A 23,623-nucleotide genomic window follows, 5' to 3' on the forward strand; every position below is an offset into this window, starting at 1 on the left:
AAGATTTTGTCAATAATCAAATGTAAGCAGGCTTGTGTTTTTTTTTACTTTTTTACTTATTACAAATCATAAGCAGGTCACCGTGGACTTTAAATAATTACTTATATCAATATAAACATTCCAAACTGTTACAAAAATCCATTTTCATCTAGTTTAAATTATCGTTAAACATATTATATCAGCTTTTATGTGTCGTGCTGCGCCGCCCCCAGCTACTTGGCGCCCTAGGCGGTTGCCTAGTTCGCCTATATGGATGCGCCGGCCCTGCCACTCATGCTGTTTTCCCGGCCCACGAAACCTTTTAGGTGGTCTCACAGTTCTTGGGAGGGTCAGAGGTTCCAAACTGAGCTCATCAATTTTATCACAGCAAGAATTGAAAATAGTCGTGAATTTATCTTCAGCACGCAGATCACTCAAACTAACTAAAAACGGTCTGAACAGACCTGACTTTTCCAGACAGAGTCTTCTTTCGTCCTTGGAACGACTTATTCAGTAGTTCTAGGAAGTCGATGACATATTTGGCCAAAACAAACCCATGATAGGTCAATCCATTTGAGAAACAATGCAGAAGGCCACTGGCTCCATCATAGTTGTCCTCTGTAAGCTCTCGAAGTATGTCCGAAATTAGATGGTACACAGTTTTTAAGCTAGGGGTCGTCCATTAATCACGTGATGTTTTTTTAGCAAATTTTTAACCCCCCCTCCCACCTAGTGATTTGTGGTGAGGTTTTAGACTACCCCCCCCCCCCCCTTCCCTTTCCCAACAAATCACGTGTATTTTTTCGGTACAAAAAATTTTTTAAAAATTTTAGAATATTATCTTTAAATATAGGTATAATCTAAATTTAATTCTGGAAAATTAAGCACAGCATGTATATTCGGCGCCAAAATCACAGTCTTGCTGGCGACTGGCAAGCCGAGCCGGGCGGGGATATTGTTGCCTGGCTACGGCGAGTCAAGGTCACGCGTCGCTTTTCGGTTTAGTAGAAATCACGTGAAAAAAATAAATACACGTGATATCTCTCTACACCCCTCCTCCCCCCTTGTGATATTTCGTGATTTTTCCTAACCACCCCCCCCCCCCTCCCCCTTTTCGAGCCTCACGTGATTAATGGATGATCCCCTAGCCAGCTGTCCGAGACAAAGAAGTGCGAAGAGCTAAAGCAGGACGCGCACTTGCTCGGCTCGCAGCAGACGGCAGTAATGTGAACCCGTGCTATCAGATGGAAGGCCGCGCACAAGATCGGATCGGCTCGACTCGTCTCGGCTTTCTGCTATCGGCGCGCTTCGGTATCGGACCTGATTTTGATTTTACACGAAGATCGAATTAAAAAGTGCTCACATTTCCACGATTGGACTAAATGCACCATGCGCAACATATGGGTTATATCACAGAAATCATATTTTTACGAAACTAAATATATTATTGGAGGGGACGAAATTGAAGACTTTTATTATGGGGAGGGGGCGTGTCCCCCCCCCCGGCCCCGTCCCGGCCCCCCCCCCCCCCCCCCACGGTTGCGACGCCCATGATTGTGTAATTCAAACTTTTTGCAAACAAAATAAAATATACCATTATTCTTATTTATTTTAACTTTATCCTACGATGTATGAGCAATACACTTGGGTAAACTTAAGGCAGAAAAGTCAAGGAAAAATTGCGAGTATGCAAAAATTAACATCTGTGAAAAATACAATTTTTTTTTAATGTATCATAATTCTTCAAACTTACGTCTCCTTCTACAAGTGAAAAGAGCTAGTATAATTTTTTTTAACATCGGTTCAACTATCCACTGTACCAAAATACAATACAATCCTTATGAATAAATACTACTAATTTATATTAAATATTTATCTTACGTGCATTAGGTCTTTTTTTTTTTTTTACTTTTTGAAACAATTAACACAATCCTTACGTTAAATTTAATTAACTATCCGACAAGGTTCTTGAAAATACTAAGAACTAAATTACGTAAATATCAAAAAATACCTTTTTTTTTAATCTATAAAATTATCTCTTGAAAAATGTTTAACTTCAAAGTTTATTTTATAAATTGCCATTTTTTTAACTCTTTCATTAAATTGCCCAAAAAAAAAAGTATCTCGGGAAGGCGGGGCATAAAATATACATAACTGTTACAGCTGTGTTTAAGTTCCTTGTACTTAATGATTCAGCGCACGCTCGCGGTAAATTAACAGCGCAAAAACTCCTATTTTTTACTTCCAACATATTTTGGTTGTGACATCATCAGTTTAGCTGTTGAATCGGGACAGGGATGTGGCGAATCTGTCACTTACTTGCATTGTCTGTTGGTCTGCGATCAACACCTGGTACTGGGCCGAATCCACATCCGTGACGCGAGCTCTTGCACTCCCGGACCACAAGCTTGATGTAGAAATAGCAGGCTCACACGTGGCCCCCACATCCGATAACGGGCCCTGGACCCAGGATCGGAGATGCCCCCCCCCCCCCCCCCCCATCAATTTTACAGTCACGTGTTACATTAAAATTGCATGGTTATTTCTTACCTACACTCTTTCTAGAATGTAATTTAACCTGGAAATACAGGGTATGATTATGGTTACTATTTTGTAAGCTTTGTTTATATAATAATTATTTTTACTTAAAAATAACCACAGCAAGTATTTATATTTATTTCACATAATAAGATAAAAATGAAAATAGTTACAGAAAAATGAAATTTGCTATTATAGATGTGTAAAATCTTCTAAAATTTCATTGGATGAAAAAAAATATTCAATTTTTTTTTTTTTTTAGTTTGTAAAAAATATAATCTTTAAACATTTAAAAATAAACTGGGCTGGCCCCAGAGGTCCACCCAGCCCCCACCCTTGTGGGGACCTAGGCTCTACATGAAACCCCGCTCGCGACGAATAGCCGGCGCCATTTTTCACAAGCTTTCGTGTCGTTAAAACACTCCCGAAAACGCGTCACAGCTCGTTGCAGTAGCATAGTTCCGCGCTACACCAAACAGCATGTCGTAAATCAGCAAGTTACTTTTAAAAAACCATCGTCTTGAACTTATTACTGCGTTTGCACGCACAATTCCGCATCGCGGACGCCCGGCGAGTGAGAAACTCACTTCACCTCGCGCATCGCTAAACTCGCACACACGCTGTCACGTCCGCACGGCCCGGCAACCCAGCTGATTCCCCCACTTTCCATGACCAAGAACACCTAGCGCTGCGGTTGACGTCACTCGCCACGGGTATCAAAAGCGTGTTAAACTTATAACCTAATTAAAACCTTTAAATAGAAACATATATTTATTTATATAACCACCAAAATAAAATAACGATTTACTATACTTAATATGAAAGTCACTAGATTGTTCTTGAAAATATATTTTCAGTGTTACCAACTTATGCATAAAATATCAAGAAAGTGGTAACTGCCAAAACATAAAAAAAATACATCTAAATTAACGAAATACTCACAAAATTATACATGTAAAATTTACGTGAAATACAATCTAAAAATTATATAAAATACAACCAAAAACATCTTAAGAAGAAAAATTTCAAGAGTGGACTAGTGGACACTAGGTCACAAGGTCTACTGCATGATGGCCTTTATGGCATCCTTGGAAATGTTTGCCGTCCTGGGGTTGATCGGATGAAGAAGTGATGTAACGGAGCTCATTCCAGCAAACGTTCGGCGGGTTGACGGTCGGTGCTTTACTGGAGATGCTGAAAGTGGAAACGGTTGCCATTGAGCTGGCAAAGTACTAACATCATCGGTATGTTTGTTCGCCATTCCGGTTTAACAGCGAATCCCAGGCTCCCGAAGTCGCTATTGGTGAAATTTACTGCCCAATCATGCATTAGAATGCCAATTGGCTGTGGCCATAGCCAATCCGAGACACAGAACCTTCTGGGTAGCGATGGGGAGAGCCAACAGGAGATGATTGACCAAAGGATGTGGCCAGTCAGCAGTAAGGGCCTACACGATTGGTCGGTGGTCCCAGCCAATAGAAAGACGATCTGCGGTGGATGGTTGAAGTCTCTACCAATCAGAGTGAGCATGCAGGGGATTGGTTCTTGCAGCAGCCAATCAGAGAATGGCCATGCAGCAGTTGGAGAGTTTTCCGCACACTTGCAAATAAATACCCATACCCATGTATTAAGTAGCCATTAAAATTCATTAAAAGAAATTAAAATAAATACTTACAAATACACTAAAATACACTCTCATAATACCTAAAAAGTTTATAACCTCTCTTCCATTGACTTCTTAAGCATTTTGTTTTCTAGACTCGTGGATTAGCAAATCAGAAAAAAATTAAGTTTGTAAAAATTATTAAAATCCAGTGAGCGCTCACACTTAAGGGTTACAGCCAATCAAAAAATATTATTAATTTATTTATGCATTTATTAATTTAAGGTTCCATTCGATGTATAAGTTAATTAAATACAAACAATTGATATACAAACATTTTTTTGTTAAATACATTTTATTAAAGAGTTATGAAATATATATAGCTAATAGACTAAAAGTATTAAGTTAAATAACAAGCCGGACCTGGGTAGCAGATTTGGTTGGTCTCTGTCCACTATTCCATACACTGTGCCACTCCTGGAGGTGGCCATTTTCGTCTATGCCTCAACTGCCCAGACAAAACAAAAGAATACTAAAGAGAGAATTGTTGTAACTTTTGCTGTAAAACAAAACTTTAGAATTGTGTGAATATTATGACGCAATATCATTCCCCATTTCTGACTTATACTCAATCAAATTTGGAAAGATCATTTTGGAACATTCTATATTTTTGGTTCATTTCTTCATGTACTAGACTTTAAATTATTATTGGTGTACTAATGTGTGCATTTATTTCATATTTTACTCCATTGTTTAATTATTTCTTCTTTGATATTTATTATTTTTCTTTGATTCGTTCGCTTTTCAGGTCAGTTATTAATATTTATCGTGAATTTTCTTTCCATTTGTTTTATGAGTATGTTTTTGTTTAAGGTGTACATTTCATCACTCTTTAATAAACGGTAGATTTATGTTGTTTTTTTTTTTTTTGTATTTTATTCTTTCAAATTCTCATTGACGTCTTTTATAAGAGCTGGCCAAAAGTTTAATGTCAATCAGTGATCATCACGTGAAAGGCTGCACAGAATAGTTGTACCAAACTGGAAGGTGTTTACGAAATAGCTGAAATTAATTTCCCTGAAAAAAAAATCTGCGAGTTCATAATAATTCAAGGACTTTCTGTCATCTTATATCATTACCATGCAAAACGCTCCTTCTGAACCAAAATTACAAGAATAAAATAACGTTTCCTGAGAGGAAAAAACTTGAAGAAATGGTTGACTTTTAAAACATGGCACAGTTTACTCTTGTCACGAAGGTGTGGATCAGGGGTGCAACAACAGGGGGGGCAAGGGTATTTTGCCCCCCCCCCCCCTCTGAAACCTTGAAGTGGGGGCAAACGGGGGCAAAGAAAGTGCTGTGTAATCGATTTTTAGATAATAAAACTGCTTAAATACCACCATTTTCCACCTCGAAATACAAATTTTCCCAGGGGAGGACCCCCCCCCCCCCCCGCTTCAATAAAGGGGATCGATTATTCTTCATAAAAAGATATATTGCCCCCCCCCCCCTCCTTTGGAAATTTAGTTGTTGCGCCCCTGGTGTGGATGAACCGCTGAGGGAGGGGGTTGTTGCCCGGCCTGCAGGAGAGACCCGGGGCCAGGACTGCTGACCCTGGAGCAAGGCGGCGACGCACCGCGCATCGTGGTGCCGTTCAGCCCACCGGTCACCCACAGCTTCGCGCAGGCGTCGACGTCGCCCAGCGTGTCGACGCCGGGACGGGAGCGACGGCGCGGGTCCCTGCCCTGGGAGGACGCGGCGGGGACCCGCCCGAGCAGCAGCCTCACCCGCAGCGTCAGGCAGCAGGAGGAACGCCCCGGCCCGGAGGCCGACCCGGCCGCCTGCGACCCAGCGCTCCTCGCGAGCACGTCTCCTGCAGTCGCCCCGCCAGCGGACAAGCCCGGGGCCTTCACCCCCAGCGCGGCGATACCCGTGCCGGCGCTGTCGCCCGCCCACGAGGCGCCCGAGGGTGACGGCGCGGCGATGCCCCTCGGGCGCCGCACGATACACGAGTTCCGAGAGCTGGCGCCCATCAGCGAGCAGTGCGAGGCGGACAGCCTCTATTGCAGGACGCCGCGCGACGACTCGGGGCGCGAGTCCACCGTGTAGCCTCGGCCTCGCTAGTGGGGACATCAGTAGAGGAACTGTGCAACGGTGTGTATTGCCAGGAACATAGTGTGAAAACAACCTGACAACCACTACTGCAGTACTCTACGCGATGACACGGGACGTGAGACCACCATGTATTATCTGCCTCGCTAGAGGAGACATTAGGACAGGAACTGTTACACAGTATGTTACCAGGAATTGCTGGACAGTCTCTACTGCACCTCGATACTATGAGCCATATGTAGAGAATTTTCCTTTTCCTTCAAGTCTTCCTTGTAATAAAAAGGAAGCCAGAACTACCCTGCAAGAAAACTCTTTAATGAAACCATTTCCTTCCTGTTTTGTAGCGAGAATTTTTTTTGTTTTCAAACATATGTTAACTTAACCACCCACTCAGTGAAGAAAGATTAACAGTTAATTTTTAAAATGTTTTCTTTACAGTAGAGTTTTTTACCCGACTTTCGCTTCTCCGAAATTTGGTATCATCTGATGGCTCACCGTGAATTTAGGCACTATAAGTTTTATAAAGAAAATATAGTGTGTGTTGCCGTCGGCCGGGGTCTCGGGTTCGAGTCCCGCTGCGAGTCTAAGGGGCTGGTGGTGTTTTATGGTGTGTTTTTCCGGGAGGGCGCCAGGTTAGCTCGTACGTCTAACCAATGGGGTGGGTCGATCGGCCCGAGCGTGCTTCCCTAGACTCGGTGGCTGTATCTTAAGGGTGGTATTAACTGCTAGTAGACAATGGTGACACTCCCTGTTCAGCATAAGGTAGCTGGTGCCTAACTACAGATGTAATACATGCACTGGAACTGAAAATGTGTGGTACATGTATTTATTAACGGACATATTTGGGTACACGATATTGTACGACACAACTTTTCGTTGATAATTTGGACATAATTGATACACAATATTACACGACACTACTCTTGATTAATTATGATTGTCTCTCCCTAAGGCAGTCCGTTAGAGGGGGGAGTTCGTTGGTTGTCCTGGAGTCAGCCAGGTCCGTAAAGTGACTGACCTTAAGGCGGCCCTGTGGCCCGTGGCCTTAAGGCAGGAATTACGACTGCCAGGTTAAGCCCTGCACCTTAAAAACAGGCCCGGGGTCGTGTGGGGAATTGACGTTACAAAGGATTTGGTTCATGACTATATTTACCAGAGTAAAGATTCGGTGAGTAATTAATTGAAGGTTCCCCACGGAACGAACGCACGAACACATCCACCCCGGGCCGCGAGCTGATCTGCACTGCCAGAGGGGCTGTCGCGCAGGGTGGGGGGGGAGGGGGTAACCGTTCCGCCGCTCACTAAACCACGAGTCAAGAAAATAAATTACTGTTATTCGGTTTTTAATTGAAAACTTTCTTGTTAATAGTACATAACCTTGTTTGAATATTAATGCTGACATTAAATGTATTATGAAATATTGAGTAAAGCATTAGTTTAAGAAATTGAACAAATATTATTTAAAAAGATTAGTCAACTTAAAGACTACTGACTAGTTGGTAAAAACCACTGGTTATGTTTATGTTTGTGGGTTTGTTCTGGATATTGCTTCAGCACTTTGTTTCTTACTTAAATCAAGGCTCTAGGCCGCGATGATAATTAAGGGCGTTCATTAAACACTATGCCCGGAGGGGGCTAACACTCGTGCTCTACGACGCACATTTCTTATCACGTGTTAATTTAAGGGAATAGTTTGTTTTGCTTACTCCGTGAATTATTATTGGTTGTTTGCATCAGGTGCAGTTCCATGACAAAATTTGCGAGGGGTGCGTTCCACCAGCGGGAGCCAATACTGACAGGTCGAGGCCGGGCCTAATGGCCTCCAGTCGGTACGACGTCAAACACCCCCCCCCCCTCCTGAAGAAGGCGCTGCCCCGGTCGCTGTGGTGACAGCTGGGCCGGGGGGCGGCGTCGTGGCGCCTGTGATGGCGCGTTGTGATGGTGGTGCCACAGTTGCGACAGCATGTCCACACTGGAGACGCTCTCGGTGTTCTTAGGTGATAGTTCCCGCTTGTTGTTGGTCGGTTTCCCTCCGTCGTTGTTCCGGAGTCTTGGTTGTCGCGGTGGGCTCTCTGGGTCCTCCCGAGGTCGTATCAGGCCAGATATCTCGGGAGTCGTCTGTGCCTCACAGGTCTCGACGTCCCTAGTTGTGGTTCGGGTGGCGTCTCTTGTCGTTCATGTGGCGTCGGTGTTGTTGTCGTGGTCGATTGTCTTCCCCGTTGGTGGTGTGTGTTGGGTGTTTGTGTCGTGGCTGACAGGTGATCCGTGCGAGTTGGGTTGTCTACTGCATTCGGGGATACCTGGGGTCTCGTCCGTCTCGTCGTTGGGTTCCTCCACGGTGGGCGTTATGCCATCTGGCTGGGATCCCGTTTCCTCATGTGATACGTGCGCGGCCCGGGTTGGTAGAGTTGCATCCTCTGTTCGACGGTACCCGATGTCTCGTCGGCCTCGTCGTCAGGCTCCACTATGATGGCTGTCTTGTTGTCTGATTGGTTTTCTATCTCATCTTGTGAGACTTCGTTGATGGTTAGTTGGCTGTGGAGGGTCATTCGTCTTGGTTGGTGGGATGTCGTGGCTTTGTGGGGTTCGTCCTGTCGTGGGCATCCCGGTGACTCTCGGTGTCTGGTGTCCTCTTCCTGTGGCTGCGGTCGGTTGTCGTTGTCGGTTATCGTTGTCGGTTCAGGCTCCTCCATGACCAGGTGGTTATGGTCGGGTGTCTCGTCATGGTAAGGGTCCTCCGGTAGTTGATCCCCGGGTATCGTGGCGAGGCGTAGGTCATCGCGGTGTATTTTCTTGACACACCGACCTCCAAGTCGGACCAGGTACGAGGTTCGACCTAGGTGCCTTTGCACTCTATACGGGCTGCTCCAGCACGCTGCTAGCCCTGCGCAGTAGTTCCGGGGCGCCACGGACAGGAATTGGACACGAACGTACACCTGGTCTCCTGCTCGGACCAGGGGGTGGTTCCCGCATGGTCGTGGGGGTGATTCCCTGGGTGTATACCATCTGTCGTCGTCGTGCATCCTTGTGCATTGTGGTCCTGTGTTGGTCGCGTTCTCTCGCCCCTTCGTCGTGTGCAGCCTCCGTGCGTGGCCAATTCGCCTGGGAGGGGCAAGTTGCTCCCTGCACCATCTCGGTGGCTGTGCGGCCGGTCGCTGCATTCACGCGATGGCGAGTGCAAAACAGGGCGTCGGCAATATGTTGGTCCCATTGTGAGTGATCGTCGCCCAGTCTGAGGCGGAGCTGTACCTCCAGGTCCTGATTCCTGCGCTCAGTGGGGTCGGCTCTAGGGTGGTAAGCCGGAGTGGTGTGGTGGTGTATCATCATCCGAGCGCACCAGTCCTTCCACTACTTGACGATAAACTGGCTGCCGTTGTCGGTCAAGGCCGATTGTGGGTAGCCCCACCAGAGAAAGAATTTTCAGGACATGAGGTGAATGATGGTGGCGGCCCTCGCGTTGCTACATGGGTAGGCCTCCGTCCATCGCATTAACTTATCTGTCACTACCAGGAAGAACCTCTTACCCCTGGGTGACCAGGGGTAGGGCCCCATCAGGTCGAGAGCGATGGTCTGGAAGGCATGTGTGGGTTGGCAGGGATACTGCTGCTGCTCGCTGTCGCATCGGCGCGCCTTGCGGACCTGGCACACCTTGCACTCCCGGACGTATTCCCTGGTGTCTCGCGCCATGCTGGGCCAGTGGTAGTGTTGGGAGATCGCGTTTCGGGTCTGGTCCGTGCTGGGGTGTCCTGCCAGGTCGTGGTCATGAAAAAACAAGATGGCCTCGCGGGCTTCGGGAGGCACGTAAGCCTTCCACTCCCCTGCCCCGCCAGGTGCTCGGTTCATGATCCGGCTGTCCCGGATTTGCCACGTCGTCTGTAGTTCGTCTTCAGCTTGGAGTCATCGTCGTGCCGTCTCCAGAGACCGCTGTTGCGCTGTCATGACTCGTTCATCCACATCTGTCGCCGTGTCGGGTGGGGTGTCAGCCTGTCCGTCGTCGGTCGTTATTCGTGAGCAGGTGGCCATCGGATGGTGGTGGTCGGCGGTGGGTCCAGGCGATAGCATGTCTTCCCATTCCTCCGTGTCTACGACTTCATGCTAGTAGCTCGGTTTTCGTGACAGGGCGTTTGGCAGTTGATTTTCCTGCCCTGGCACGTGCTCGACAATGAAGTCGATAGATTGGAGTAGTAAGGCCCACCTTAGCAGCTTCCCCTTATGCCCCTGCATTGTTTGGAGCCAGGTCAGGCAGCGATTGTCTGTGCGAAGGGTGAATACACGACCTTCGAGGTGCGGTCGATACTTTTTGATCGCCCAGATCACCGCCAGACATTATTGTTCGTTGCTATGGTACTTGTGTTCTGCTGTCCCGAACTTCGCGCTGGTGTACTCTACGACACGCTTCTCTCCGAGGTCGTCTACTTGGAAAAGTACGGCTCCTACCCCTAGGGCGCTGGCATCCGTCTGTAGGATTAGAGGGCGTTCGGGGTCAATGTGTGCCAGCGTGTGACACCTAGTGAACGCTCTCTTCACCTCTTCGAATGCCCGTTGGGCTTCGGTGTTCCATTGGTAGCATTTTTGCGGGGACAGCAGATTCGTGAGTGGCGCAATTATTTGGGAGAAATTGATTACCTATGTATACTCTCAACCAGTTAATTAGCCCAATGAATCGTTGTAGTTTTTTCCTCGTGCGTGGGGCTTCGGCAGTCGCGAATTTTTGCAGGTGGCCTGCCTGGGGTTGGTTCCCATCTGCATTGACGAGGTGCCCTAAGAACTCGACTTCCTCTGTGCCCAGGTGGCACTTCGCCGGGTTGGCCGTTAGGTGGTGTGTGGCGAGTCTTTCGAGTACGAGCGCAAGGTGTCGGCAGGTATCTTCCCACATCTCGGAGAAGATGATTACGTCATCTAGGTAGGCGAGGGCGAACTGTATTAAGTAGAGGAACTTCGGGTATTGTGGACCCCCCTTTTGTTTTTTTGTTGTATTTCAGTATCTGTATAAGATAATTACATCTGTCTATTCAATATGACAGTGTGGTATGTAAGGGTAACGAAAATATGGAACCTACTAATTTCACTTAGGATGTTGGCTTTATATAGTGATATATAAAAAAGTATGCAAAGGTCCACTTTACCCGAACAGCGTGGGTAAAGTGGAACCATGGGTCCACTTTACCCATCCTAAAATATTAAAACTTTTAAACAAAGATTAAATTTTAATTTGTATAAGTATGCAGTGTGTACACGTTTCGGAGACAAAAAAGTTATTAATAGTGAAGTTTAGTAGAATAATAGTGCACATATTTACTAAGATATTCTAAATGTCTTATTTGCACACTGAAAACATTCTAGACAACATGATTGTAATAAGGATGCACTAACCACATACGTGTAGCCCTATGTCAGTAGATATATGTGCTAAAGTGGTGGATTAGGTTTTGCAAATATCACATACGAAATGCGCAGTTTCATTGTCAGCACATTCTTCGTGACTCCAGTCCAAACACTCCAAACACTGAACCCACGTTTCCCCAGCTCTGTCATCAGAAAACTTTCCAGAGCAATAGATACAAGTAGCATCAGTTTCCTCAAATGTGTTACGCTCGACTGATTGCTTTGTATCCATAGTCTTCCCAGATAGATGTTTATTTAGGTTATTCTTCTTTTTTCCAGTAGGCTGAAATGGCCGGATTTTTTTGGCAGCTCGTTTACGACTTTCTTGAAGGCTGTTTTTGAAAGGAGATGATGTAACAACACATGCCGCTCCTTAATTGGGTATATTCCTGTCTTGCGGAAACCACTGACAGCATTTTCAGCGGTTTGTGCTTTCAGATGAGCTTTCCCAAAGAGTTCAGTTACGTCGAAATATGTCACAGCTCTGCCTGTTATCCTCAAGAACATACGCACTTCTTCGCTATAATAATGTTTCAGAACACCCATGAGAGTTTTATCAAGGGGTTTAAGTTTATGTGTGCTGTGTGGTGGCAAACAAATTATGGTGACATGATTCGTTCTGGCTTTGTCTATAACTTCTAGATTCCTGGTATGGCTGAAATGTCCGTCCAAAATGAGAACAGGATCAGAGCATGTAGGTTTGGTACTATACACAAAGTGATCAAACCATTCACTGAAAATGTCACTGTTGATCCATCCAGAAGGGTGGCAGGTAAATACACAACCTGGAGGAGCACCTTTTGTAAGATGACTAAAGTTTTTTCTTGGGAACACTAACATAGGTGGTACATAACTCCCACCAGCACTCATGCATACTATCACAGTGATAAGTGAACCTCGTTCGGCTGATGAAATTGATCCAATCTGGCGTTTACCTTTTAAAGAAATCACTTTAGGTATTTTGATGGCTAGCACAGACAATCCACTTTATCTACATTGTAGATTCTAGTTGGAGGGAAGTTCGTTTGTCACATTCGCTTTCCAAAATATCAAAAAAGTTTGCAACACTAGTTTTATTGAACCCCTTGGCTCTGGCTTTTGATGTTCCTGAAGGAGTTCGTAATGTGATATTTTTTATGTCTCCTTAGAAATCCATATAACCAGTCCTTTCCAGCAGCCCCCCTGAGTTCAGAAAACCTATGTTTAATATTATTTTATTCTGCTAACTGGTAGGCAAGCCTCCTTACGTCTTGCATAGTTAAACCAAATAATTTAGCTTCCATAAACAACAAAAATTCAACTAACTGTTGTTCCATTCTGGGACAAAATTTTGGTTTCCTACCTGATGTAAGAATGGATTCTTCAGGAGATTTGTCAGTCATATTGATATATCTTCCTAGAGATGTTTTAGGCACATTGAACATTTTTTGCGCTCTATTCAAGCCCATATAGTTTTTACGAACAGCATGAACAGCAGTAATCATGGACTGTTGACTCTATGTTTTCAATCTCTTTCTTGACACACCCACTTTTTCTGCCTGTGTTGACATCTACAACAAACCAAAAACTTTTCTATATATGTTATAAAAAATGAGAAAAGTGGTATTCACGATACAGCGAATTTTCACATAGCCTTGTGTTGAAATTTAAATGAACCAATCAGCGAGTAGCATTTAAATAAAAGCTTCTCACTGATTGGCTTTTACTAACTTCTGCCACTACTATAAGCGAAATTTGAAGTATCGTAAATCCTACCTAAAGTAAAAATTAATTTTAAAAAAAAACTGTATGTTACGTAAAATATGGCGGGTAAAGTGGACCAGTACCACTTTACCCGCACCTCGTAGGTCCACTTTAGCCAACCTACGCCATTGTTATTCAAATGGAATTGTGATCGAAACTACTTACGTGCTGACCATTTCCAACACCTACCATTAACACAGGCTCCTTTATCGTTACTTTTAAATATAATACATAATTTATTTACCTAAAGTATTTAATCACGTTACACAGACATACATACCTGCAAGAACTTTTATATCTTGGTTTTTCGTCACCGTAACGTAACCTGCGGAGATCGATATGCGCGCACGCTTTCAACAGTCTAAGAAACTGAGCTTCTGTGGCAGATTAGTTCTTGTGATTTTTCCTAGGTTGCAGCACATACACCGAGTTTGACAGCGTGGGTCCACTTTAACCGATGGGTCCACATACCCGAAGTTCCTCAACCCCTCCAAAACTCTCGTCATCATGGCCTGGAATGTTGCTGGTGCACATTTTAGGCTGAAGGGCATGGCGCGATACTGAAATCGCCTGCCATCTGGGACCATGAAAGGTGTTTTCTCCCTATCCTGGTGTTTGATTGGTACTTGCCAGTATCCCGACTTTAGGTCGAGTGTGCTGAATACACGGGCTCTCCCGAGGCCGGCCACGTCTGTCTCTACGCTAATCTGCGGGGGTGGTGAGCTAAGTGTTACGGCATTGAGCGGGCAAAATCCGTACAGAAACGTAATGTGCCGTCATTTTTGGAGGCCAGTACAATGCACGCATTGTACGGACTATTTGAAGGTTCGATTACTCCACTGTGCAACATCTCTGTGACCTGTTCACGTATGATTCGCTGCTCTTTGAAACCATAACCTCGTGGCACCTCGTAAATAGGTTGGTCTGTGGTGGTTGGTATGGAGAGTTCGAGACTTTCAGATAAAGGGATGGAGTGCTACAAGGCTGTAATAACATAGAACTTTTTGATCTCACAGAAACTGCAGAAACCAGAGGAGCAGCGGAAATCCTTTTGCCAGCAGTATGGGATTTTTATGTGTTATCCTTTTTGTGTATTTCTGGAATAATGTCTTGGAAGAATTAAACCACACTAAAATATTCCGGCATTTTCGCTCATCCGACATTCTGCTGGTCCGGTACTTGTGAATAAGCGAGACTATTTTACTAAACGTGATTCTGACCGGCCTATTCCACCAACAGTGACGTGCTTGTTAGACAACCAATCATTCAAGCTGAAAGACAATGTACATTGTAGTCTAAATAAACTCACACGAGACGTTTTAACTCGTCGTGACACACCTTCCACTTTCAATTCCCCGTAGTCTACTGTTGTTATTCACTGACAAACTAAACTGTGTTTCTTTAATTAAATCGCTAAAATTATGTCATACGTACATAATTAAATATGAATGTATGAAATTCCAAGGTAACTCAACTCTACAATTTTTGAAGTGAAACTACTTTGGAACCGAATTTTAATGCAACGATTTTGTGAAACATTGTTGTGAAATAAATTTTTCTTTCCTAACCTAACTTAATCTAAGTGTATTTGTTTGAGAGGGGTTTGCGTTACTGAAGACTAAGTGCATCCCAGGCCGAAGCTTTTACGCCTAATCATCCTGGGTTTCAGCCAATCAGGAAGGATAGCATGCATCATGTGCTGTGTTTGAGGATTGGTCAGCCCTCTGTGATACAGAAATTTTTCCTGCCAAGGAGTAAAAGTATGTTATACTACTTATATTCCTTCTATCTTAATACAATATGCGTAGTATAAATGTCAAGATTTTTCAGTATTAAGTTTCAATGTTTTTATGTACTTGTGATCTGGATGGAGTGGACAAACTACAATCTTTTAGTGTATCTCAAATTACTATACAGATCCTATGAAGAAAAATGTTAAATGTACTTAAATAAATTTAATTTAAGTATCAAGGATGTATGAATTTTAATATTGATGAAAAAACTTTTAGATAAGTTTAAAATGTTGAAAGAAAGAATGCAAGTATTTTCAGGTTGAGCTGTTGAATAAAATAAATAAAAAACTGTTCTTTATGAATAACCTCTTTTGTTTCTTTGCTATGAACCCATTTTTACTTAATATTTAGTGGGACTCTGCTTTCTGTTCTTGATCATAATTTCATTTACTGTGAAAAAAAAAAAAAAAAAAAACTTTTGAGCATTAATGTCTGCAATAAACTGTGAATAAAATCTTTCATTAATATAAGAGCATCTTTTTAACTTGGTTCTAAATGTAACAGGAGAAAGTACATGCCAACCAAATTTAGTCGAGAACAATTTATTGAATGTGAAATATTTTTAAAGAACCATATAAAAATTAACTAGTTGTTTCGTTTAATCATGCAAAAAATTATAAATATAAATGCATGAACATAAGTATTTATTATTTTTAACTTAAGCTCCTAAAAAAATTACTTTCATATGATGCTAATTGGAAGAACAACAGAACTTTCATGAAAAAGGAAAGTGTTTGAAGGCAATGGGTGGGGGACAGTGGCAGTACTATGGGGGCGGGGAAGAGGCAATGGAGGTATTGCAGCCCCCCTTCATAAATAAAAAAAAAATGGAAGTACAAAAATATTACTTTTCAGGATGTCAGAAATGTGTTTAAATAGCCCAAGAGATTATTTACTAGCCGTGTGCCCGATGGGAAAGTATTTGATCCATCATTTTTGATGATTACAAAAAATGCTGATACAACCGACTTTTATTTAAAAAACAGAAGACTAAATAATTTTCATAATTCCAACTTCAATAAGGACAAACTTTCATCCCCAATTTAACCCTCTTTGAGGGGAGGAATTTTCATAAATCCTTTCTTAGTGCCCAAATACGTTATATAAGTAGGGACCAGAAAAATTTGCGGGTTCAATGACCTGTAGGATGAACTCCATAGTTCTACGTACACTCGGTCAAATGCCATCCACTCATTGGCTCTTGTCTTGTGAGACGTCCCAACGTAGCAGCCTGTGATTCGATAAAGCTTTGGTCGGGTGTTTCTCATTGGCCCAGAGTCATCAAGGTGAGTTGTGAACCAATAACAGAGGCAGGACTGAGGTATAACGATTTGTATTTTAGCTTATCGCAAAATGTATTCGCAAATTTTTCCTGTCTTTATATATAAGGAATTGCATGCTTCTAGACCCACCGGTTTAAGCTGTGCGTTGTCTGTTAGTAGGTGTTAAAGAGTTTTATTATGTAGATTTAATACTTCACATTCAACTGGAAGGTCTTTCATAAACTCCCCCCCCCCCACTCCCCCACAAATTGCCCAGTCAAAATTTTCAAGCTGGGTCTGCCCTTGGTGGGGGATGGCTGCAGCTCTGTGATTGGCCAGCAGATTGGAGCCCATGCTTCTTCTGGACAGCTGGAGGGGGTTGACTGCCTCAAAGAAGCGAGGGAGAGTACATGTGTGAGTTCCTGCCAGGGCTACTTTTAGGGGTGGGCCAATCACATCCTCAAATGTCATCAAACCCTTAGAGGGTTTTGGATATTTGAGGAAAAATAAATTTAAGAAAAATATTGGAGGAAATAGAAGTAAATCAAAAAATTCACCACTGTTAACCTCTGAATCTTACTACGTCAATTTTTTTTTTCCTTAATTCATATCCTGTTACCATTCCCCAAGACATTGACTTTTAACATGTAATTGGATAAATAAAATTACAATATGTATTGATTATAGAAACTTAGTTCATTAATGAAACATTAAAAGGTTAAATGATTCAACACCATAGTTAATATATTCCATTTCTTGTTCATTGTTTTATTTCAGACCCTGGAAACGTAGATCGGGATTCAAGGGGTGTATTCAAAGTTCTCTTTGGGACTCGAATTCGAGATTTGGATGCAATAAAATTGGGATTTGAGCCATCACTTGTTACTATAAGCCTGAATATACTCACTCTTCCAGGTTTTACAGACCCTAATCAACAAGTTTCACTGAAATTGCTGACAAGAAAGGTCACACGATCCCACTCGGTTTTATGATATTTTGAGGGGTAATGGAGATTGTATATGCAGTTAAAGGTGTCATTTATAACAAAATGTGTAACTACCAAACTATATTTGCATAATAACACTTTTTTCTTTGGAAGAAAACATAAACCACTATCACCTGCACTCTTGGTAACAAATACATTTATTTTTAGTGATGTACCAAACTTTGTGTTTACGGTAAAAAAAAAAAATAAAAAAAAAAATAAAAAAATTTCATAATATTACGTGGGACAAGAATAAACAGTGAATTGCGATAAAACCAAATTTACACCAAAGAGCATGTCAAGGTACAGTAAAACCTAGTTTACCCAGGCATAGGTGATTCTGGACCAGAGAGGAAGAAATTTTATTTAATGTTCACATAAAAATTACAATTGTATTCTACATCACTGCAAACAAAGGAAGGTTAGCAAAAAAATGTACCTGAACGTGCATCATTCAAATGCCATACATGTTTGTAACAGAAGTTGATGAATTCTTTGTTAAGAAATTATGTGAAAAGTTATTTCTCTATTTTTTTAATGACTTGTAAACAACATTGGGATTGTATACTATGTAATTTAGTTACAATAAATATTTTCTGCTTATTTAAAATTTTATTTTGCTTATTACCCATATTACCTGGATTATCCGTATTTTCGAATGTCCAGATTACCTTTGGTCCCAGTTAGTCAGGATAAACGAGGTTTAACTGAACTTAAAATTTCTTAAGCAATTAGTGAAGTGTGGAACCTCACAAAGAAAAAAGAAAAAAACTTTACATGAGACTCCACACGTGCTGAAAGATAGGTTCTAAAATAAAGGTAGGTTCGAAAATCTTGTTGCAATGTATCACATCAGAGCATATGAATCCACTCTTGTTTTTTAATCTATTTATCTGTCTGTAAACAATCACCTGTTGTGGATGATGGATTCTGTCATTAAATTATGACAGTTGGAAAAAAAAAAAAATGTTTGAAATTTTTTTGTAAAATGATATTTCACACCATCAACACTGTTTTAACAGCTCAAATTATTGCCCTTTTTGGAAATGTTATGTCTTAAAAATGTATTGTTCTTTAGTAGGATTTAAAAAACCTCAGGTAATTAATTATTATGTGTGCAATTTTCTTACCAAATACATAAAGACAGCAACTATCAAATTCATATTCAATATAACAAATATCTATACAAACCTAGCACATTTTATTACACTAAAAGTTAGGGAATTATATATTTTAATTACATTCAAAAACACTATTTTATAATTATTTATATTAGTACAAGATGCTCCCCACAGTTTTGCTATAAATGCTTAAAGTCAAGTAACATTAATTTCAGGATAAAATAATAAATAAGATAATAGCATTTTTATGAATCTTTTTTATTTTCATACCGCAGAAAAAATTGACTTAATGAAAACGAGTATCACTGATACACTTACATAAAATATTTTTTTTATTATTTTATTTAATAGTCTGTTATATAATTTGTGTAATATATGTATATATTACTCTTGATTACTTGAGTTAGAACAATATTCTTTTCCAAAAGAACATCTAGAACCCTCTTTAGACAAATAATTAATTCGTAATGGACAGTCCAGACACTCACATTGCCATTTTCAAAATACTTTGGCTCATTACTGGTGCTAACACAACTCCTAGTCCACATCAGTCACTGTAGACATCACATTTATACAATCGATGAAATATAATAATTGTTTAAACTTTTAACATATTATAATACCTTCATAAAATACTCTGCTTTCCAACCATTAAAAAATTCTATATGCAACATTAATAAAAAATCAACCATTAAACTACTGTGAATTTACTTCAAAATAATTTAATACCTCTGTAACCATCATAATATTACACCATAATACATCTGATTAATTCTGTACAAAAATCCACTTAACACAGTAATAAATGTTACAATATATATAAAACTGTGGTTGTTCAACCAAACATTTTCTCATCAATATTGTATATTCAGGAACAAACATTTACGTAACGATGCAATGCAACCTGCAATGGCTTCAAAACTTTCCTATCAAAAAATAAGGCATTGAAGCAAACTCATGCATTACGTAATATTTTTCTTAAAGCTACCCTACGTCCCATCATTAAGCACAACAGTAAAAATAAAAATAAAATTTTTCTGGCAATCAATAATATTGGTTAAATGCACATTATGAAAGGTTTAGCACCGAATACATCACCTGCTGCACAATGGCGTACACGATACTGAGAAACGCAACACCAGAAAGTAATGAAATGCTCTTCAAGAAAATATAAAGGTCAGTAATATAAGAACAGATACACAAAACACCTCTCTGCACGATTCCCACATGCATCAGAACAACACGTGCAAACAACCACATCGGTAACATTCCTCCGCGACAGTCACCACCTACAGGAACACATCGATCGACGGCGGCACCATCGTACACCAAAGTTCGCCTCGCGACTCAAAACGTCCGAATTAAAACAGCTAAGATATACCCTGAATGCACGGTTCGTTGCCCCCTAGTCACGCCTCGCACAGCAAACACACACACACATATAAAAACACCAGCACGGTCAAGACCGCACGCACACACGGCTAGCTTTGCGGCCAACCCCCTCCCTTTCCGAACAGCACGAGAAACACATCACATCCACAAAAGCCCCGGTAAGCCACACGAGAATTGACGACAGTAAATTCCTTCGACCTTCGAAAAGGAGGGGATGGAAAAACGATTGACAGACGAAGAATTGTGACCACCACAAAAACATCTGACACAAGCTCTCGCTTTACTCCAAGACCTTTTAAAATAGTAAGTATAGAAAAATGGTATGTTCTGAGTTGCGGTGTGGGCAGGAAGAGAAGGGAAGGGGGGATGAACACGAGGCAAGCGTACGCTGGTTGGAAAGCAGCCTGGAAGAAGAGGGGCGGGGAGACGCCCTAGCGCGACGACACGGGAAGGATGTGCTGCACGATCGCCGCCACAAGAACGGCGAACACGGTGAAGCCAGCCAGGATGATGAGAGCCTTCTGCTGGTCCGTCAGCGGCTTCCACTCGGCCGCCTGCGAACGACAGCACGACAGTCACTCGTCACACTCCTCGCCCCAGCAATCCCTCTGCCAGCTTCCGAAAACCCCATGGCTAGAAGAGTATTTGCTTCAGCAATACCTTTGAATATATATACTGTATAGAAGTCGCCAGCCCAGGTTAAAAATTCTAATACGGTTTTGAGGCAGTTGGTTAATTCGCCGCCGCAATCGCCACCATCTCTAGGGCATCGACTTGTGGTGGTCCCTAGCGGACAAGTGTCGGACTCTTCAAACACCCCTTCCCCCTCCCATTGAATGACCTTGAGCTGCAGTGAATGATTGGTGGGGGGTGCGGGGGAATGACAGCGGGCGACAGTGCTGCGCTCTAACATGTAAATAACAACCTAAGACGATACAGGGCGTTACGGCAGCGCACTGCAGCGGTGAAGTTCCCAAGCTGCTCATCATACGCTCCTGAAGAACGTAGATTAAATCCTATCCACTCGCGACTTCTATACAGTATATATATTCAAAGGCAATACTAAACTCGCATCTAAATTAACGAGGTATGATTCGTATCCTCCGAAGCTTTTATTCCATTTCACAATCTGATGTTTAACAACCGACACCGGTCAGTTAACGCCAGGTAGAAAGTACACACAACTGTCAAAATTATTATCCCAATTTATGAAACGCTAACGAAAAACAAATGGCCACAGCTGGATCCCATGCCGTTTGGAGCCAAGAAATTAAATACTATGAAAGCTACTGTGTGAAAATATTTGAAAATCAAAATTGGTGGGTCCTAATTAATAGAGGTGTGTCTTTCAATATTCGATACCTCAACCATCGATACTACGTAGAATAGAAAGTACCTAGAATCCATATAATTCTCAGATGATTAGGTCATAATGGGGATATCAACACGTTTTTCCTTGCCTGCGCCAGCATTGAAACTATTTCAGAATCAGGTCTACTTTAATTTTGTTGAGAAGTCCAGGTGCACTCAAAGATCTTTCAGACTCATTATCAGTGATTATTTGTTAAATACAAAAACAACATGTGAATAGTGTTGCAGAAAAAAAAACCTAAATTTCTCAATAAGTCATCTTTTTGTGAATGAGTCCAACATGTTTTAGGCCTATATATTGCTAACAAAAATTTTTAAAAATATTTTAAATTTGAAATGTCATATCGAAAATATTGAACTATTCAAAGGCCAAATTATTCACAAATGTCAAAATATTTTTGCAAAAAAAAAAAAAATTATTTTTGAAATAAAAATTTGGAACAGGGATTATGGAAATATCTCTTTTTGTTGTATTTCATCAAGAGCATCATCTGATGATAATCAATTCTTACTTAAGAAAACGTAACTGCAAGACGCCATCATGGTTGTAACCATTTTGTAAACATATTAAATAATACTGTAAAATACAATAATTTATGGGCTTGGAAAAATTAAAAATTATTTTCAATTTAACTATTTTTTCCAACTTATAATTAAAGGTGGTACACAAAATAAAGAGTTTTAATGTTAACCAGCTGGATTGTATCAATGTGGCAACACTGGCATATCTGTTGCAATAATAATATTTCCATGCAATTACATTTTGTTGAAGATATACTTCTAATGCGACTTCCAACAAGGTTGCGTTAAACGTTTAACGCTACCACGGAGAATTATTTGCATGCAATTAAAAACTATTTTTTAATGATGCCAAATAAGTATAACTTCTCACGCGCGTACCTAAATACATGCACCCATTTTTTTATTTCTTTAAACATCCCCCAGGGAAACCTACACTGTGAATGGCCTACAATAGTAAAAACTTCATACACTAGCAGGAAAACTGACAAACATATGTAACGTGTGTAAAGGCTGCAGATCGTAGAGTACACGGTTAAACCCAGTTGCCGAGTTACACGGCTTCCCTGGCGAGAGGTTCCAGCCGCGCGCGCTCACCTGGGAGACGGAGCTCCTCGGCGCGGCGCTGGCCACAGGACACGCGGCCGCCGCCGTGCAGAAGGCGGTGGAAGGGGACGCTGCGCCGGCGACCAGGCCGCTCGCCGCGCGGCGCACGGGGCACACCCTCACGAGGTAGTCCGTGCCGGGCTCCAGGCCGGACAGCTGGGCCCTTGGCTCGTCGCACGTCTGCGCCACCTGGTAGTCCTGGTCCCGGCAGCGCGCCAGCTGCACCTGGTACAGCACGGCGTCGCCTCCGACCGGCCGGCACGGCGCCCACTCCACGCTGCAGCCGCGGAGCTGCGTCTCCGTCACCTTGGGCGCTGCCGACCGCACGAAACGCACACGCTCACCTCGCGGCAAGCCAGACATCACACACACACACACACACCTTCGCGACTTTAAAGCTCAGAAAAAATGGTGCCTCTTACAATTGAAGGTATCTCACAATTTCCGAACACAAGGCACATCCACAAAGCAAGTTTCCATGAAATTACGTTTTGTTACTTTAAACATCCCCAGGGAAACCTACACTGTGAATGGCCTACAATAGTAATGACTTCATACACAAGCAGGAAAACTCACCAACATCTGTAACATGTGCAAATGCAGCAGATAATTTAGTAAACAGAAATGGCAGTTGCAGAGTTGGAGCCTCATTGCAATGGCTGCCGAGGGACGTCTGGCTGACTATGCTATGCATCAAGACTGCTGGAGTTGGGCCACAGATCTGCCCAACTATATGACACAGGTAACTCCTCAGTGAACCGTGTCGAGTGCAAGCGTCAGTCATAGTGCAGTGGGTAAGGAGAGGCTGTTGCAACACAGTGTCAACTAGTAGGTAATAAACCCCGTGCAGCAACAACCACAGGTGAGCGTTTCCATAAACCACTTGCCAACCCGTGTTATGGCCCCTGTCTGCCCTGGCCCACACACGGTGCGCAGAGCTTCAGGAAAAACAACGTGATTTCAATCCTACCCAAGATATTCTAGTGGGGTCTACTTACAAAAAGCATTCAAGAGTTCGCCGAGGGCTGAAAAGTACTTTTGATTTCGGATCAATTTTTTAAACTGTATTTTTAGAAGAGTTAAAATTGCTAAAACACATGTTTCCAGAGTAATTTTTAGGCGTAAAACAACCAGTACAGATTCTTGACAGCACTTAAGGGACTTGCATTACACCTTTAACATCATTTATCCGTCATGTAATGTTACGGTCACCG

The 23,623-nt window shown here is 42.3% G+C and overlaps 2 protein-coding genes across 6 annotated transcripts in view; one reads left to right on the forward strand and one right to left on the reverse strand.

Moving 5' to 3' along the window:
* Nucleotides 1–7,520, forward strand: part of LOC134538846 (bestrophin homolog 22-like) — a 125,389-nt gene extending 117,869 nt beyond the window's left edge. The window contains exon 16 of one of the 2 annotated variants that reach the window (XM_063380391.1): nt 5,707–7,520. In XM_063380391.1, coding sequence (XP_063236461.1) covers nt 5,707–6,229 — 523 coding nt within the window. In that variant the 3' untranslated portion in view covers nt 6,230–7,520. The remainder of the gene's footprint in view (nt 1–5,706) is intronic. The other variant, XM_063380392.1, reaches the window with a different exon arrangement.
* An 11,238-nt stretch (nt 7,521–18,758) lies between these two features.
* Nucleotides 18,759–23,623, reverse strand: part of LOC134538845 (fibronectin type-III domain-containing protein 3A) — a 416,513-nt gene continuing 411,648 nt past the window's right edge. For all 4 annotated transcript variants that reach the window (XM_063380387.1, XM_063380388.1, XM_063380389.1 and 1 more), the window contains 2 exons: nt 22,401–22,723; nt 18,759–20,467 (listed from right to left, as the gene is read on the reverse strand). In XM_063380387.1, the coding sequence (XP_063236457.1) occupies nt 20,345–20,467; nt 22,401–22,723 (446 nt within the window). In that variant the 3' untranslated portion in view covers nt 18,759–20,344. The remainder of the gene's footprint in view (nt 20,468–22,400; nt 22,724–23,623) is intronic.

This window comes from Bacillus rossius, chromosome 14 (assembly GCF_032445375.1).
Source record: "Bacillus rossius redtenbacheri isolate Brsri chromosome 14, Brsri_v3, whole genome shotgun sequence".
Classification (NCBI taxonomy): Eukaryota; Metazoa; Arthropoda; class Insecta; order Phasmatodea; family Bacillidae; genus Bacillus; species Bacillus rossius.